The sequence below is a fragment of the Macrobrachium nipponense genome, chromosome 9 (genome assembly GCF_015104395.2).
Source record: "Macrobrachium nipponense isolate FS-2020 chromosome 9, ASM1510439v2, whole genome shotgun sequence".
Classification (NCBI taxonomy): Eukaryota; Metazoa; Arthropoda; class Malacostraca; order Decapoda; family Palaemonidae; genus Macrobrachium; species Macrobrachium nipponense.
In genome coordinates, this window is record NC_061110.1 from 62,160,880 (window position 1) to 62,179,535 (window position 18,656).

Genomic DNA, 18,656 nt, shown 5'->3' on the forward strand with positions numbered 1-18,656 from the left:
CCAAGCCCTCCAAAAACACCCCAGTAAATTTCATAATAAAGCTAAATTGACCTATAAACAATGAAATACTACTACAACAATTTGGACCATTCAATACCTAAATTAATAAAAAAATGCAAAATATAACCTTTAAATAAAGTGTATATTAGTGTACATGGTAACAAGAAATATACTGTACGTAAAATGTGGAAGCTTACCTTTCGAGTGAGGCTATCTCCGAAAGTGGCAGCAGAGGAGGAGGAGGACAAACGGCAGATATGTATGTACGCACGTACATTTAAAAAAATATACATACGTAACTATCCAAGGAAGATTGCTTCTGCCTACTTTTCACAATGTTCCTGTGTGAGCCTTTTCGGGGGGTGTCTTCTACAAATGATTGCACTTTATGAAAAGCGGCTTTAATTTCTGCCGTTTTTTTTTCTTTTTTTGATTTTTAATTTTTTTTTTTTACCTTTTTTATTTTACGTTTTTTTTTTTTTATACAGAATTTCAACTTTCTGTTTTTCATCACTTGGTTCTTTTTTTGCACCTCATGACTCTGTTGGCCCTGGTGTCCATCAAAACCCTGTTCAACCAAATGCTCTCTCTGCAACTGATTTGGGTACTGAATGTTCGGCTGCTGACCTTCAACATAAACTGAAGTGCCTTCATTATACTGGTATGCATGTTGTAAATGATTGGTCAACACCCTCTGTTCAGCAGGGAGTGGAGATTCTACCAACCTTGCAAAGTTTCCAGTTATCCCATGAGAGAGACCGTGATCACTTATCCCATGTGAGAGATCTTGGTCACTTATCCCATGAGAGAGATCTTGGTCAATCATATCATATATGTCATCACTCAAGAGGTGCTCTTCTTTTTCCATTTTCTGTGAAAAGATATTAGAAATTTTTTTTAAAAATACACATTGACGATCCCGAAAACGAATACCGCGTGCTGGTACCGAGTGGCCGAGGCACACCACCACGTCCACGTGTACATAGTAGATGCATGATGGGAGGGACGCTGGCCAATAGGAGAAAAGGATCTCATGGCTGCGACTAGCATCAGGAACAAATGGGAGAGCAGGAGGATGGTGGCGAGTCTACTAGTACTGAGATGGCGGCACGAGTTTCAAAATTGTTATCCGGGCGAATCTCGGACTTTCAGAAACCTTTCGTATCTTGAAAACTTTTCGTATGTAGAGCCGTTAAATTTTTCGTATTGGCTTTCGTATCTCGAGTTTTTCGTAAGTTGAGCCTTTTGTATCTCGAGGCACCGCTGTATATTATTACGAAAAACTGCTGCTATGACAGTCAGCTGGGATGGTTTTCCCGCCAGGCTGCCACAGGCTGTTCCTTTTACCTCTGGAAGTCTTCACCAATAGCGAGTTTTATTAATTCCATGCTTTTAGTAGATTCTGGTATTCAAAGAAAGTATATAATAACATGTTTTTCTTATGCTTAGTGTAATTTATCCCAATTGGTGTTAAAATATGTTAAAAGTAAACAAATTATGCAGCGTTCATCTGAAAACAAGCTCCTGTCATTGACTTTGGTGTGTGTTGTTATTAAATTTAGACTTACCATCACAATGCTTTATAATCTCTTTATTCATTAACATTATTTATTGACAAAACATATATATGTGGGAGAAATTTAAGCTAGTAAATAAGTTTTAATTCAAATTACTTGGTAATTATTTGAAAACAATGATGCTATTCGTACAAAATACTTGCAACCAATCAGCTAGTAGGAAACTTTTCTGAGCCAAAAGGGCACCCCTGCCAGTGAGTGCAAATGCACCTTGGTAAAAAAAACTAAGTTTAGTGGGCAAGACTGGTCACCGACAATGGTTTGAAGTGTTACCTGCAAAATTTTGACTTCAAGTTGCCTTATCAATGAAACTTATAGCTATGTAATTAAATGTTAAGTATATATAAGATTTTATTGTATTTTATAAAAAGTCATCTTTTTTACCTGCCTTTATCCAAATTTTACTATTATTCCACCTAGGGGGCAGGGGGTGGTCTACCAGTTCAAGGTATTTTGTTTCAGGGTGTCTTCATGATTGGCCTGTCCTGGGTAGCTCTCAGTCACAGTTGCCACAGGACAGGGACCGTCTCTTAAGTTTTATCACAGCTTGAGTGTTGTGGTAAACTACAGGTATATAAGTCAGATTTTGGTAAACTACAGTAAGTCAGATCTCACTCCCAAGTAGAGGATAAAAGACCTTGGCATGCAGTAGTAAGAGTTTTCCCTGCAGACTTTTGCATCAACACGTTCAGGGATGTAGAGTGAAGTTACTGTCTCGCCAGGAACAACCTGCTCAGCACTGGTGGGTCATCCAAGGCCACCATTCATCCTCTGAGAACTTGTCCCTCATGGACAGCTTCACCTCTGCTCCCTTCAGTAGGGTATAAAGGAGTTATGATTCCCTGCGAGAGAACCTCTGTTTCTTCTGGTTCCTCTCATGGAGGAGGTAAGAGAGAATTTGGTTTGGTGGCTGTACAACAGGAGGTGCCACTTGGCTCTGCTTCTTGTGGTGATGTGCGAAAACTGTACAGTAGTGGCATACGTCAGAGGCGGGGAGGTAAGTGTCCCTTCCTCTTCACCAGTTTACAATGCAGGTTCTTGTGTGAATGGTGGCCCACACAGTAGAGCTGACTGCCTTGTACCAACTGGTTTCTCAGAATGTAGTGGCAGACAAGCCCAGCTGCCAAGCAGAGGTGATGGGGGTTAGAGTGGTTCCTTCACACCAGTAAGACAGAAAAGCTGTTTGAGGTGTGGGGGACTCCAGGCATAGATGTGTTTGCCACTCTGTACAATGTAAAGCTGCTGGTATTCTGCTCAATAGTCCCTGTCTCATTGGCAGCAATGAAAGATGCATTCCAACAACCATAGGACAACCTTGGCACATATGCTTTTCCTCCTTTTGCCTGATTTGAAGGGTAATCATAGGGTAGGGTGTTGATACCCCAAATCTAAGGCTAACATTGCTGTTGTTAAAATGGCCACATGACAAATGGTATCAGAACCGGTTCTGTTGTCCAAGGTCCCAAGAGAGATTCTTCCATCCAAGGTCCCAAGACAGATTCCTCCAGGGCACTGCCTATGCCAGCCACACATAGAGAGTTATCACCAAGCCATGGAAGTGCTGGCACTTCATGCCTGGAGATTATCCAATGTCCCCTGCAAGTAAGATTTTTCTTGCCGAACAGCTAAAGAAATGTCTTGATATGAATGCAAATCCGCAGTGGCTGATTATTCGGGGAAATTGGCCTTCTTTTGTGGATGGTGTCGTATCTTTAGTCAGAGGGATTCTTTAGCAGGGAGAGGAGACTTTTTCGTCTTCCTCCACTGAGAGAAGCTTCTCTCTGTCCTGTCCATCAAGGGCTACAGTTCAGCATTCGGCCAAGCCTTGAGACTATAAGGAATATACTAGATTGTTCCTCCTTGTGCGAGATCCCAATGCTCCTGGGAAGAACAGTCTTGCCCTCCCAAGGAACTCAGGTCATCTGAGTGGAATGTGACTTGTTTAAAGGAGCCTCACTCATGTATGTAGGAACTCTTAAGAGATTCACTGATAGGAATCTAACATTAAAAACTGTTAGACTGTTTTCCTTGGCATCTGCAAAAATGGCGGGCAAACTTCATGGCTGTATGTGGTGAAGCACTACTCGATTTTGTCCTAGGTTTCATTGTGAAAACTCAGCACCTGTTGAGTTCTTTTTTATTCCCTCCCTAGAGGACTTTGGTAGTAGTGATCCAGATGAGATTTTAATGAATAACCTTTCTCTTTACTCAGTGATTGATGCCACAGCCCCTTTTTTGTTCACATGCTAACAGGAGGCAAAATACATGGAAGAGGGAGTAGCCATTGCTAGTGACTCTTCATTCTTTTGTTACCTGTAATGAATGAGGTATTTTAGAGTACTTGTTCTGACCTTCCAAGTCTGTATGAAAAGACTAATTGGAAAGGAATGAATTATACCCGTAAAAAATAATTATCTTTAAAAGTTTAAATTTATATAGTTCTTATATTTTACTCATTGTGCCAAATAGAACTGTGTGTATTGAATAAATTTATTCAATATCAATTTCAGAATTTGAGAAGGCAGAAACATTGTTGATATCTGAAGTTCACATGCTTTTGGAACACCGTAAGCAAACAAATGAAAGTGCAGAGGAGGAACAGGAACTTAATGAGGTAAGGTGGCTTGCAAAATAATTTTTCTTGGGCAATACATACAACTAATGTTCTAATTAATAAGGGCCATATAATAAATGGTGTGGAATTTTTAATTTGATTCTTGACAATGCATGTACTATCCAAGGTTCTTTTGATTGTTATTAAACAACTTTTCATTGATTTAGCTGATTTATTACTTTTCATGGATAAAAAGTTTTTAAACCATATGTACAAAGCAATATTTTTTGGAATAATACAATCACAACCCCACTTACGAACATTCATAAATACAAACAGACGGTCACAAGTTCAAATTTTACTTTTCATCCCTATTCTACTAGTAAGAATTTTTGCAAATAACAGAACAAGAGTGTTCCAATATGATGACTTGTTTAGATGTACGAATCCATTGTTTTGATCCCCAAGTTGTATATACATCACGGACTGACTCGTGCCTACCTCAGCAAGAGTGTTATTCAATAAAGTAATGCCACTTTATAGGGTGTATCATTAAGACATCCCACAATATATCAACAAGGAAGAGGAAGAACCAGTTCCTTTAACTCCTTCCCTGATTATCCCGAGAATACTTGTTCATACATAAAATTTTCCTACTTATGTCTATTTTCCCGATATAACTCGTTCAGTGATGAATTCCCATTTTTTTATATTTCCTCTCCCAATAGGAAACATGTAGTATGTATTTTTGTCAATAGATGGTGGTGTGCATTGTTTACTTTATGAACCTTCAATGTCAGTCTGCTGCTCAAGCAAAATTATCTCCAATTTTGTAACTTTCAAAGCACAGAAAAAGTACTATACGTATTTTGAGTGTTGCCTGAATCTAAATTTTATTTTCTTTTTACCTTTTTTAGGATCCAAAGTAATTCTTTATAATACTACATAATTTAAAAATGCAGTGAAAATACAGTAATCCCTCAATTATCTGGATCGCCATTATCCAAAACTGGACATTATATGACACACCCAGACCCGGGATCAAGACCCCAAAGATGTATGTTTGATATACGTACTGTATATAAATTTTAAAATTATGAAAAAACTGCTCTCTGATGGTTGGCAATGCTGTGTGGCCTCAAGAAAATGTTGGTAACACTATCTACACTCAAACTGACTGGGGGGGTGGCAGTTGAGGGTTTGTCAGATGGGTTGGTGCCATGAAGAGGAGTGGTACTAAGGCTGGGTAGAGGAAGGCTTAAAGGTGTTTTGAAAGGTGGGTGGAGCAGGGGAGCAGTTCCTATGGCTGGGAAGGGTGGGGATGCAGTGTTGGATGTATGAAGAGGCCTACTATGAGATTCAGAGTCTCTGTAACACGGTTTTTTGGACTTTGCTCCTTGTCAAAGCATCGGATGTAGCTGAAAGTTGACATATGTATATTTTACAACCACAAACAAATTTTGTCAGCATTATCAATAACCTAAACCCGATAGTTTTAATTTTTTTAGAGTAAAAATGATCTAGCCGACACCATGGCCAACGATTACGAGCCAAGAGTCGAAAAACATTCATTACGTAAGCAAGGTAAACAAACACCTTTTGACTAAATGTTGCCCCGCCCATCCACCAGACAGAAATTCCATCGGCTCTGAAACCCAAAGACTTTATGAATGGCGGAACGATACATAGATGTGGGTGTGGTATCAGTGCTAGCGTAGTAATACTACTGTAGCAGTAGTGCTGCAACAGTATAGCAGTAATGTACATGAATTAAACATTTAGGCCAACTGCTGGGATCCCTGAGGATCATTTAGCACTTCTTACAACTACTCGAGAAATGAGATTTTATAGCCAGAAGTTAAATTTTCTAATCCAACAATGCCCATGATAGCCTTCAGTGTTATCCTGAATTATAACGAGGCGAAAGTGGGTGGAGCCTCATGAAGTCACCATTCTGACGATAATTATTGGTGAAGGTTTAAAGCCAATATACGGTACCGGCTATTTTTTTTCATTAAATAGGTAGATAGCCAATAAATAAAAATTGCTTGACATTAGATATAGCAGTTATCAAATCAAGCTTGTCTACTATGTTTTTGATAATTACCAACTATTCCCTACATCTTGTCAATCTGATTGTGACCTATAAAGTAGACTGTAATTTCTTTGGAAACTTATTTTGGGATTTAGACTAATAATCAAAGTGTTTTTGTATTTATTAACATATTTTGTTGGTTTGTTCATTATGACAATTATCAGTGGAGAGGTTGTAGAGTTCATAAAGGTGTACTGCTTTGCTTGTATTTAAATTTGTATGTCATTGTTGCCAGAGGTTTAGCCTTCGTTACGTATAGCCAATCATTTATCGAGAAAGAGGGAAGAAATGCTGTCATAAGTTACGTATCGAGTGCGTTCGAAACCTTTTCTCTGAGTAAGTTGGCCCGTCTTCAAAAAAGGTCACTTTTACATCATAAGTACCAAATTTATTCAACCTAAGTAGTGCAGAATACACTCAAAATTTATGTGTTGATACAATATGTATTCTGAATAAGCGTTATATTTATGAAATGCACAGATAAAAAGTTATTGCGAAAAAACCGTGTTACAGAGGCCCTGAATCTCGTAGTAGGTAGACCTGACATGATAGACTTTGTTGGTTTCATGTTTTATGTTTATGATATAGAAATTCACATTTTATGAATGGCTATTTATAGTACAGAGAGAGAAAAAAAACATTGACCGAGGTATGTTGACATCAGTCTTAGTACAATAACACACACTTCACTTTTGATTTGTATTTTATGCTACCGTATTCTCGTTTATATTTTTATGTATTTTCTCATTAGTTATCTACACAAACCAAAATATAAATGCAAACATGTGAATAGGGTGTAAAAGAGAGAGAGAGAGAGAGAGAGAGAGAGAGAGAGAGAGAGCTTTGAATTATCAAGTGATGATATTCTCTTGTGTACTGTTAAGGGATTTTGACGTAGGAAAAATCTATTTCTGGGTGATTGGCTCGTGTCGCCCTATGAAATATCCTTAAGTTCATTATTTCTAGTAAAATTATCCTAAAATTACCAGGAGAAAAAATAAAATCAAGAAAATGTCAGTAAAACTGACTCACTCACTCTATAAAAGAAGTGTCGGTATGGAAATAGGGGCGAGTGGGATCACTACCATGAGTCATTTACCATTTAGACCTTCCAACATAAAATCCCCACCTGAGAGAGCTGATACTAAAGGGTGATGCGACCGCTACTACTACTACTACTGACGCCACGCGGAGAGCAGCGCCCCTAGCGGTCATCCTTAATATATGAACATCTTGTCCTGCAGGGTGGGTAAAAAGAAACAGGGTGGGTTTCATAGGGCGACACGAGCCAATCACCCAGAAATAGATTTTTCCTACGTCAAAATCCCTTTTCTGGGCTCAGCTCGTGTCGGCCTATGAAATAGTACCAGAGAAACAGACAAGATGGAATAAAAAGGACAAATGAAACCAAATAGTAAAAGACTGATATAATATAAGTGAATCAAGACTCATTACAGTATACTAACAAAACTACTTAAAACTAGCTTATACTAAATAATGGTAGGATAACCATACCATATTAACATAAAGTACTTAAAATTAGCTTATACTAGAAATAGTGGTACATAATAGTGTAATGGAAAATAGAACAATATACAATGATTCACTAATTTAAGTATTATTTACAAAATATACAAACTCATTGTGTTCTACCCTAGCATTAAAATAAGGGTAGAAACACTGAAGCACATTATATGTACACAATGTGGATGCCCCTAGCATAAAAATAAGGGGCATTCCACCAGTACGATCCTAGCGGCTAAGGCTAGAGTATCACGAAGAGCATGGCAATAGGGTGAGGCATGTTGGACGAGGTAGGTAGAAAGGAGACCTGGATCTATACTACAACTACTGTGCAGTATCAGGAGAAACAATGTTTCCCGCTGCTACTGCTGAAAATTTTAAAGATTCCAAGGACTTCAGGTAATGACGTTTAAAGACTGTCGGTGATTTCCATCCAGTATACTTTTTAAGATCCTCAAAATTCATATGTTGGAAATAATTAATTGAGGTGGCTGCTACTCTGATATCATGTGCTTTAGGAAATGATTCAGGGTTGGCTTGTTTAATGAAGTAAAGGATCTGTTGTCTGATTCCTTTCACTGATAAAGTGCCACCTTTTTCTCCCGTAAAGAGAGGACCTGAGGATCTAGAGGATGTACGAGATAGAAAGGCTCTTAAAGTTGATACTGGGCAAAGAGAAGGATCCTGCGGAAGTGGGATAACTTTCCAAGGGGCCCACCTTGCAAGAGGATCCTCGTTTTTAGCTAAAAAACTGCGATCCGGGGAAAGTAGAACTTCTCCTGAGGGGAGAAATTCTACATGACCCGCATCTCTGGATAGAGCCGACAGTTCTGAAATTCTGGCTCCTGAAGCCAGGCTTAACAAAAATAACGTCTTCCTAAGTAGCATTATGAATGTGCAAGACGAGTTGTCAGTATCTGAGGCTAGTTTGAGGACATCATTTAAGAACCATGAAACTGAAGTAGGCCTTTGAGAAGGTCTAAGTCTAGCACAGGCTTTGGGAATAGATGTAAGGTAAGATTCCGTTAAGTCTATTTGAAAACCCAACTGAAAGATTTTCTTCAAAGCCGATTTATTAGTAGTAATTGTGCTAGCTACTAAACCTTTTTCAAATAAGGATCTGAAAAAGGATATAGCTAAGTTAACTGTCATGGTTGTAGTGTTTGATTCTTTCAGGAAGGATGCTAAATTTTTAACAGCTGAGTCATATTGTCTAATAGTTGACTCTCTTTTATCTGATTCCAGAAAGAGGATGTTTTGTGGATTAATGTTAGCATCTTTTTAGCCGCAAACTTCATGAAGTCCATAAAGTTAGGGTCTGAAGAATTCCTGAGGAAGCGAACACAGTCCTCATTTGTACTGATTGCGACAGCTTGGGATTGGGAATCCGTTGAGGTCGGAGACCCAATTCCAGAAGCAGAGGATACCAGTTGCTTTTTGGCCAATCTGGAGCGATCAGAGTTACCAGTCCCTTGAAAGTCCTCAGCTTGCTTAGAACTTTCAAAAGAAGATTCACTGGAGGAAAAATGTAGATTTTCTTCCATTGATTCCAGTCCAACGACAGGGCGTCTGTGGCATAAGCCAAAGGGTCCAGGTTGGGGGCCACATAGCAAGGGAGCTTGTGGTTCGCTTGTGAGGCGAAGAGATCTACCTGGAGACCTGGGACTCTCTGGCATATCCACTCGAATGACCTACCGTCCAGGGACCATTCTGACTCCAGAGGGACTGACCGGGATAGTGCGTCCGCTATCACATTTCTTACCCCTGCCAAATGAGTGGCAGATAGATGCCATTTGTGCTTGTCTGCTAGAGCAAAGATGGCTATCATGACATGATTCACGTGTTTGGATTTGGACCCCCCTCTGTTGATGCAATGTACTACCACTGCACTGTCCAAAACTAGTCTTAGATGAGACTTCTTTGGGGGAAGGAGTCTCTTCAGAGTAAGAAATACTGCCATTGCCTCCAGAACGTTTATGTGGAGCTGGCGGAATTGAACGGACCAAGTCCCCTGGACTTGCTTGAATTGAGAATATCCCCCCCAACCGGACAGGGAGGCATCCGTGTGAATGGTTAACACCGGAAGGGGATATTGAAGGGGTACCAATTTGGCAAGATTCTTCACTTTTGTCCATGGACGGAGCTGATTGCGAAGGATCTGTGGAATTACTGACAACTTGTCCCGAGATTTGACGTTTGCTCTTGATCGCCAAACTCGATTTATATCTTTCAGTCTTACTTTCAGGAGGATGTCTGTCACTGAGGCAAACTGAAGGGAACCTAGGATTCTTTCCTGGTTTCTCCTTGAAGCTTGTTTGCTTTTGAGAAATTGCCTCACAGACTTGGCTATTTCTTTCCTTTTGACCACTGGAATTGACAGATTGTGGGAGGATAAATCCCATTGGATTCCTAGCCACTGAAAACGAGACTCCGGAGTGAGTCTGGATTTCGTTTTGTTTATCTGGAACCCCAGATGTTCCAGAAATTGTACTACCTTCTTCGTGGCTTTGAGGCATTCCTCGACCGTTGGTGCCCAGATCAACCAATCGTCGAGGTACGCTGCTACCATTATCCCTTGTGTTCTCAATTGTTGAACTACCACTTCTGCTATTTTCGTGAATACCCTGGGGGTTACGTTCAGACCAAAGGGCATCACTTTGAATGAGAACTTCTGATTTCCTAGTTTGAAGCCTAGGAATGGACGGAAGTGTCTGGCTATCGGGATATGATAGTATGCGTCTGTAAGATCGATAGAGGTTGTGACGGCCCCACGGGGAAGTAAGGTCCGTACCTGCGAGATGGTGAGCATTTTGAACTTGTTGCAACGAAATGAAAGAGTTTAGCTTTGACAAGTCTAAGAGTTACCCTTCTTTTTGTTGAGCCTTTCTTTGGCACGCTGAACAAGCGACCTTGAAATTTTAGATGCTTGACTCTCGCAATAGCTCCTTTCTGAAGGAGACTCCTCCGCAAATTAATCTGTCAACTCCTTTGATGGTATATGATAGAATGATTTGTTTGGAGGAGGATCTTTGATCCAACTCCAACCCAATCCTTTGGACACAATGCTCTGTGCCCATTTGCTGAACCCCCACCTGTGACGGAAGAGGAACAGCCTCCCTCCTACCTGGGGAGCCTCACTGTTGTTGAGCGGGTTGACCTCCGCGCCCTCCTCTGAAGTGCTTGCCTCTTGCAGCCCTTCCTGTGCCTCGTTGGCGAAAGTGTCCTCTCGCTCTGCTCCCCCTAGAAAACCTGTTGAAGGTTGGGTAGGCCTGGCTTTCATACATCGAGTTGAAAGCTGGCAAGACGGTGTATGAGGTCGAGGGTTGATTCTGAGGAGACAACAGGAGAATGGGCTGTGTCTGCTTAGAAGTCGAAGGCTGTCCCTGTTGTGTAACTGGGACGGCTTGGACGAAATGTTGTTGTTGCTGCTGTTTTTGATAGGGTTGGAATCTCCTACCAGTTTTCTTCAATTTCTTACCAGCAGCAGGGGCGCTCTCTTGCTTCCTCTTGGAAGAGATGCCCCATCTGGCTCTAAGGCTCTGGTTAAGCCTAGCAGCCTCGTGATGCACCTCATTCACAGAGGCTTCTGGGAAGAGGTCCGCACCCCACATGCTGGAAGCTAGAAGTCTATTAGGCTCATGCCTAATAGTTGCCTCCTGCAAAACATGCTTTCGGCAGTTCCTTCTGGCTGAGAAGAAGTCAAAGGCATCAGCTTGAACCGACTGGAGCTGGGATTTAGCCAGTATTTTAAAAAGCGGTTCCGTAGCATAGGAAAGGGCAGCCATCTCCGTAATGATAAGGGAGTTAAGAGATCTCCCAAATCTTGTGCGGGCATCGAATTCTGCCTGAATAAGGCTATCAGGCAGTCTCGGGAGCTTCTCGCCAAACTGGTCCATCGCACAGTCTGGCTTCAGCTTACCTACTGAGAAAGTGGCAGGTAGGTTCTCCCACAATTCTCCGAAGGACGGAAAGAGCGGAGATGTTGATTCCACCTCTCTCAATTGTGGCATGGGCTCGTCTTTAAGGACTGCTTGGAGAGTCGCTTCTACTATCTTAGTAGCGAATGGAAGAGAAGCCTCCTCCTCCGTAGCAAAGATAGTGAAGGGGCTCTTGAATGCCTGGAGTTTGGTATTGGTACAATCCCAATCCTCCAGGCAGTGAACCCATTCCCTCTGTGCGTGATCCCTACTATACAGCACAGTCTCTCTAGAGATCTTATCCTCCCTATTGAGAGCAGTCACCGTAAGCCTAGCATACCCTATGAAAGGCTGAGTCAGTCCGGGGGGATAGAACTCGAAGTCCTCAATCCTTCTTGTTCCACACTCCGGAATGGAAATCATGCCATCCTTGAAGGGGGCATAAGCTGCCACCCTCCAAGGGTTATCCATAGAGAAGGCTGGTAGGGATTCATAAGGAGGTAGCTGGAGGAGACCAGTACCTGCCACAGGGGAGTTCGCTTGAGGGGCCTGAGTGAGGCCAGCGAAGCGGTCATCATGCTCCCTAACGTATTTTAATATGAAGTTTATTTTAATAATTTGGATTAATTATGTATACCTTTTTTAGTAAATATATCTTGTTGATATATATGCGCTGAATGGCCTTTGGCTCCGGCGCGTGGCAAATGGCCACAAAATTTATAAATTCAATTCAATTCAATCATGCTCCCTAACTCGGTTAGAGAGGTCCTGTATTGATTGACCAGATTGGTTGATGGTACTAGAAAGTTGAGCAAACATTTGCTCAAACCTAGTACCGAGAGAGCCAACCATCTCTCCCACTTGTTGCAACACTCCTGCTGAGAAAGTGGTTGGATCAAAAGAGCTAGGTCCCGCCACCCCAACAGGAGTTACCGGAGTAGATCCGGTAGATGCCGGAGAAGGCACTGGCTCGGCAGGAGCGCGGGCCTTCTCCTTAGAAGCCTTGCTTCTTGAGCTCTTCGAATGAGAAGAGCTAGGCTTCGCCTTCACCGCATCGGCGTAGGATGTCGTAGACTTCCTAGCCGAAGAAGACGACGACTTCTTAGAAGTCGTCTTATGGAGGGTCTTCTGTTCTCTCTGTCCCTTCACCTTCGGGGGTACAAAGAGAGCGGGTGAACGAGAAGGGATCTCAGATCCCGTGAAGCCTTGAAAAGAAGAAGAAGAAGGAACAGGGGAAGAAGATCCAGGAGCGCACAAGGGTAGACCTTGAGCGCCCGAAACACCTACCTCAACCAACAAATCCTCCGCACCTACCGCCATAGGCTCAAGATTAAGGTCCAGGTTAGCTACATCTGGAGGCCGGCTCCTGCGTCGAGACGGACCCAAACGCCTGCTGCACCTCCTGCTGAATGGAAGCTATGAGTGGGGCTGCCGAGATGGGTGTCCCACTTACCGCCCGTCGCTTTGCCCTCCGTGGAAGATCTGGATGGCCAGCTTCTTATCTAACACGTAAGGCTGGCCCTTGGCGGCGTTCTTCCCGAAGCCGCCTACCCAAGCTTTCAGGGTTGCTAGGGCGACTTCTTTCACGGCGGCAGCCTGTAAGAGAAGGCGATATGAAGCTTCTAGCGGCGGAGATACGGTTTAAAGGAGCTTAAAACTAAGGGTAAATCATTGATAACAGGAAAAATGTCCAGGAGTTAACTTACCCCACCCAAAAGCTGACTCACGAGGTCATAGCAGATGGTGCATGCCTCAGGGTGCCAAACAATCATCCCGTTGTGGGTAGTGGCACACGGGGCGTGGGTCCTACACTCTTCATGGGCGCAGGGGTCATACAACACAGCGTTACAACCTGGAACCTGGCAGTTGGTAGCCTGTAAGTGGAGAGATACATGAGTATCAGAGTGCACACTTACAGCCTAACATGGACTCCGCTGCATGCCGGAGCATGTAAGTTAGATTAAACTAGTGCTCCGCCGCAATACGTGTGGTTAGCTAGGCGGTTGGTGGGGGTCTGAGGCTTACGCCGGAGACAGGAAAAAGGTTCCAACCAGGAGTGGTGAGGGGCCATGAAACCACGACGGAGAAAGTACATAAAACTAAAAACCAATAGTCATCGTATCAGTAAGGGTATATCCATATAGAATGAGGTATAACTCCCTTTTCCGTCTAACGAGAGGAGGTGCCCTGGGTAAGGAGCGAGCTCTCCTCCGGTAGCGAAAAACCAGGATATAGTAGGCAAGCAATATAGACCACTAGTAAATTCCCACCCCGCCCGCTGGCGGAGCCAGGTGGACCTATAACCGAAGGGGCTCCCGGCTTCAGCGGGGGCTCCGTCCGTTAAGGTAGGGGAAGGGTTGGGAATGGGGAAAACAGGGGGGGGAATCCCGGCGTGAACACGGCTGACGAGAGAGAGAGAGGGGGGTGGCCTACCCCCCCCGTCCCTACTACTACCCGCCAGGTAACCCGGTACCCGAGACAAGTGGTCGCCCTAGCCCCCAGCTGGTATAGAACTCCTGGCCCCCTTGGAGGGAGAGGGAGGTAGGCTACAGTGGTTGTCATGACAACCAAGGATATCCACCAGACCCCTCCCTACCATGGTAGAGAGGGAAGGGGGAGGGTAAGGTGCCTAATGGGACACGTGATCGTAGGAGGCCTAGGACGCGATAGCTACACAACCACAGAGGGCCACGTGAACCAGACTGTACCAACACATGGCACAAGGCACCTAGGCTAGCCTAGCACCCTAAATAACACTGATAATAAATAAATACATCGTAAAAGATAGAAGAGACACTTGAGTAAAAGAGAAACAAGCCCAGGAGGAGGCGAACTGATCCGAAGAACAGTCGACTACTCGGAGCCAGCAGTAGCCGATGAAGAGCAAGAGCTGGGATGCTGGGCCAGAAAAACACAGTATAGCCCTAAATACCAAACTAAGAGATAAAAGGTAAAAGGGATGGGCTGTGTCCTAACTCTAAATGCGATGTAATAAAACAATGAATGTAAATATAGAGCCCATAAGCATAAGATGTTCCAGTATGGAAGACCGGGAAATCTTAACAACACGAGGCGGCACAAGGCCGCCACGAGTCAACCGGGAGACCGTATATGACCTAAAAAACGGAAAATGCTGGTCCCTGGAAGACTGGAATACCAAAAATTATTACTTATGAGGCACTTAACTTAGCCGAAGCGATTGCAGCACGTTCCATCGTTAAGAAAGATAAATCCAAGCGAAAACAACACGAGTGAAAAAAGATGCAACTAGCGTTGTCGAGCTAATAATTAAGGATGACCGCTAGGGGCGCTGCTCTCCGCGTGGCGTCAGTAGTAGTAGTAGTAGCGGTCGCATCACCCTTTAGTATCAGCTCTCTCAGGTGGGGATTTTATGTTGGAAGGTCTAAATGGTAAATGACTCGTGGTAGTGATCCCACTCGCCCCTATTTCCATACCGACACTTCTTTTATAGAGTGAGCGAGTCAGTTTTACTGACATTTTCTTGATTTTATTTTTTCTCTGGTAATTTTAGGATAATTTTACCTAGAAATAATGAACTTAAGGATATTTCATAGGCCGACACGAGCTGAGCCCAGAAATGATATTTTGTGATATACTTAAAATCAACCTAGGGGAGTGCCAACTCCAAAAGGCCCCCTTATGATTGAAGGGATTTGCTCCAAATTTTTGCCACTTATTCTTCAACTAATCATAAAATTTTCAAAGAGGAAAAGTTAGAAATTCAACTTCTATGTTAATTTGTTTATCCATTTTAAAAAATCATGATGTCACTTTGAAAATAATATACTAAAAAAATGTTCACTCAATCAATTTTGCAATTTGAAAATCAAGATATATAGTTGTACTACACTGTAAAAGTTTCATGGAACCTGGTTCAGTCTTGGAGTTATAGAAATTTATTTTTTTTTAAAAGTTGAGAAAATGGCACAAGAAAAAATTATGCTTATTTATAATAACTATGAAACTACATTATTACGGTTAGAAGGCTGATTTTTTGCACTGAAAACATTTTGTCATATAAGAAATATGCCATGAAATTTACAATACAATCAAATGAACAGAAATTCGCTCTCTCTTGATTTATGTATTACCTAACGTTGCATTTATAAGAGCACGATGTCATAAGACCCAATTGTGTATAATGAAAATTTTTTTTACCTAATGATTGAAGGTTATTTCCTTCTAACTTTTACTGTAGATTGTACAAATAATAAGGAATGAACGTAAGTCTTATTTCAGTCTTCATTGAGATCAAAGCATTTAGTTTAAAAAAAAATAACTATGTTTTGAGAAAATGGCAAAAGAAAAAAAAATTACAGTAATACCCCAATCTTATGTGAAGATATGTTCCCCCTTGCTCAAGTCAAATTTTTGCTTGTTTGGCATGGTCTCAAAAAATACAATTTGATACAGAACACTTGAACTGAGGGTCCTGCATAATGGCAGCACTGTAGTGATATGAAGCAAGTTGTTATCAGAAGCTAGTCAGTATTAAATTATTAATGAGGGAAACCTGTGTGGGTCTTCATACAGATTCCATATTTGTAATAGATTTTATTATAAATTTATGTTAAATTAAACACTTTGAGGTTTAAGTTAGCTTTGACAGTTGTATATGGCTGTATTATTAGTCCTTTTGCGCTGACTATGTAAAATTTAAATTTTAATTGTCGTACCATGTGCACCAATATCCTTTATACTAATTTGTTTAGTTAGACCAAGCCACAGTTTAATATGGCTTTAGGTCATTTAACCCTTTAACGCCGATTGGATGTATTAAACGTCGACGAAAATTGTCTGTCGGGTGCCGAACCGACGTACAAAACGTCAACGAAAAAAAGTTTTTAAAAAAATTCGCAGAAAAATAGTTATACAGTGTTCCCCCCGTATTCGCGGGAGATGTGTACCAGACACCCACGCGAATAGCTCAAACCCGCAATTAGTTAGAACTCCCCTCTAAAAATACCTATATCTGCCTATCTTGAAAGTTCAAATACCAAATGTCTACTTAAAGTATTATCCTACATCAAATATACCATTGAATTGATATTATTAATATAATTTTAAAGTCATCTTAAACATTTTACCATTAGAAATAAATATAACAGCCAATAGCAGAGAGAGAGAGAGAGAGAGAGAGAGAGAGAGAGAGAGAGAGAGAGAGAGAGAGAGAGAGAGAGAGAGAGAGAGAAAATAACTCCTTACGATTTCAATAGATTGAAATGAACGTCTGTAGGCAACACTTTTTTCCCCTCCCATAAATACATATACTTCTCCAGAGAAGAGAAAAAAAGAGGACTGAACAATTATGTTTGTCTGTCTATCAATTCTTTTGCTGAGAGCGAGAGAGATAAAAGAAGGAAGAAATAGAAACACCAAATGTCTACTTCATGTAACATCCTGCATCAAATTTACCTTGAATTATTATCATATTACTGTATTAATCTTAGAGATTGTATTAAGATAATTTCAGAGTAATCCTAAACATTAGTACCCTTAAGGGGGCCGGAAAAATGCAAAGTCATGAAAAATTCATGGAGCTTCATATGGCAATTGAGAATACGTATAAGAAATATTTCGTCAAAATTCCTCTTACTTTTGTAGTTACAAAGGGTTAATTAAGTTTCAACGTCACTCAATAAGCCTAAAAACATTGAATCCGTACAAGAAATGCAATATTTCCTCTATTATCGGAAATTTTGATAATTATTGTCAAAGAAATTGGGAGAAATGGCATCTGTAGACATTCCCCGAGTCGAGGAGACCAGGCTCAGCTACCAAGTCCATTTAGTGCGATCACAGACTTCGAGTAGTCTGTACGTTCCATTTCACCTCTGACATACGCCTGTATTTACGTATGTTTATGTATGTTTCGGCAAGAATTTCATCATGCCAATGAGGAAAAGACAAGGAAAACTTCTCGCTAACATACAGACGAAGAAAAATCGCTCAAGTATTATTACAGAATATCATAATATATGCGTAGTTAGTGAAAAGAGAGGGGAGGGTTGCTTAGTAACGCCCCCGTCTTGCTTGGCAGCACACGTCACACTGTGCACCAAGGCTACGATCTTTGAGCAAAGAGATCTTCATTTATGATAAATAACAAAGTTTTGGTGTTTTAAAACCCAAAATGGAATATGAAATTCATAATAATCATGATTTATTAAATTGTCTTTATAAAAAAAAAGAGTACGCCTTCGAGTTTCACCTCTTGGCATTCTCTTGCATTTACGTTTGTTTATCTTTGTTCCGGGCAAGAATTTCATCATGCCAAAGAGGAAATTACAAGGAAAACATCTCGCTAACATACAGAAGAAGAAAATTCGCTTGTAATAGAGAAGCCGAGTTAGTGAAGGGGAGAGAGAGAATTGCGTAGGAAGGAGGTGCCATCTTGCCTCAAGCAGTGCCCCAGGCTGCGATATATGAGCAAAGGGATCATCATTTATGATTAAATTATGATAAATAAAATAGTTTTGGTTTATTAATACACAAAAAAGAAATGTACATTCATAATAATCAGTTATTTATTAACATTGTCTTTATAGAAATACGAAGGAAAACTTTGAACGCCCGTATCTCAAAACTATACTTATTGACCTTCAAAATCTATCTTCTCACTTAGTTTTAAAGCTATAACATTGGAATTTGGTATATAACTCAGAAAGACATTATAGAACAATCAAATACAGCCCTTTTTTCCAATTTCTGTTTCGTCTTTTTTTTTATAAATTTTTTTCTCCTGATTTATAGGGTTTATTTTTTTACCATATTGAAAAATTCATATCTTGCAAAAAAATTACTTTTAGAAAAAAAACTCTCCATTCGATTGGAAGTCTACATCAGGTCTATATATGGTAGTAATCCCAGGTCATAATATTAAATATCAAGGGAGGAGATAGAATTGAAAAATGGTTATTTTCGGGATAAATCGCCCTGCATCACAAACCGAAGGTCAGAGGCGAAAA

At 41.1% G+C, this 18,656-nt stretch overlaps 1 protein-coding gene across 1 annotated transcript in view; it reads left to right on the forward strand.

Annotated features, from left to right (window-relative positions):
• The window catches only part of LOC135217935 (DNA-directed RNA polymerase II subunit RPB4-like), a 139,353-nt gene that overhangs the window by 73,079 nt on the left and 47,618 nt on the right, over positions 1-18,656 (forward strand). The window contains exon 2 of the mRNA XM_064254036.1: positions 4,088-4,191. Within this exon, the coding sequence (XP_064110106.1) occupies positions 4,088-4,191 (104 nt within the window). The remainder of the gene's footprint in view (positions 1-4,087; positions 4,192-18,656) is intronic.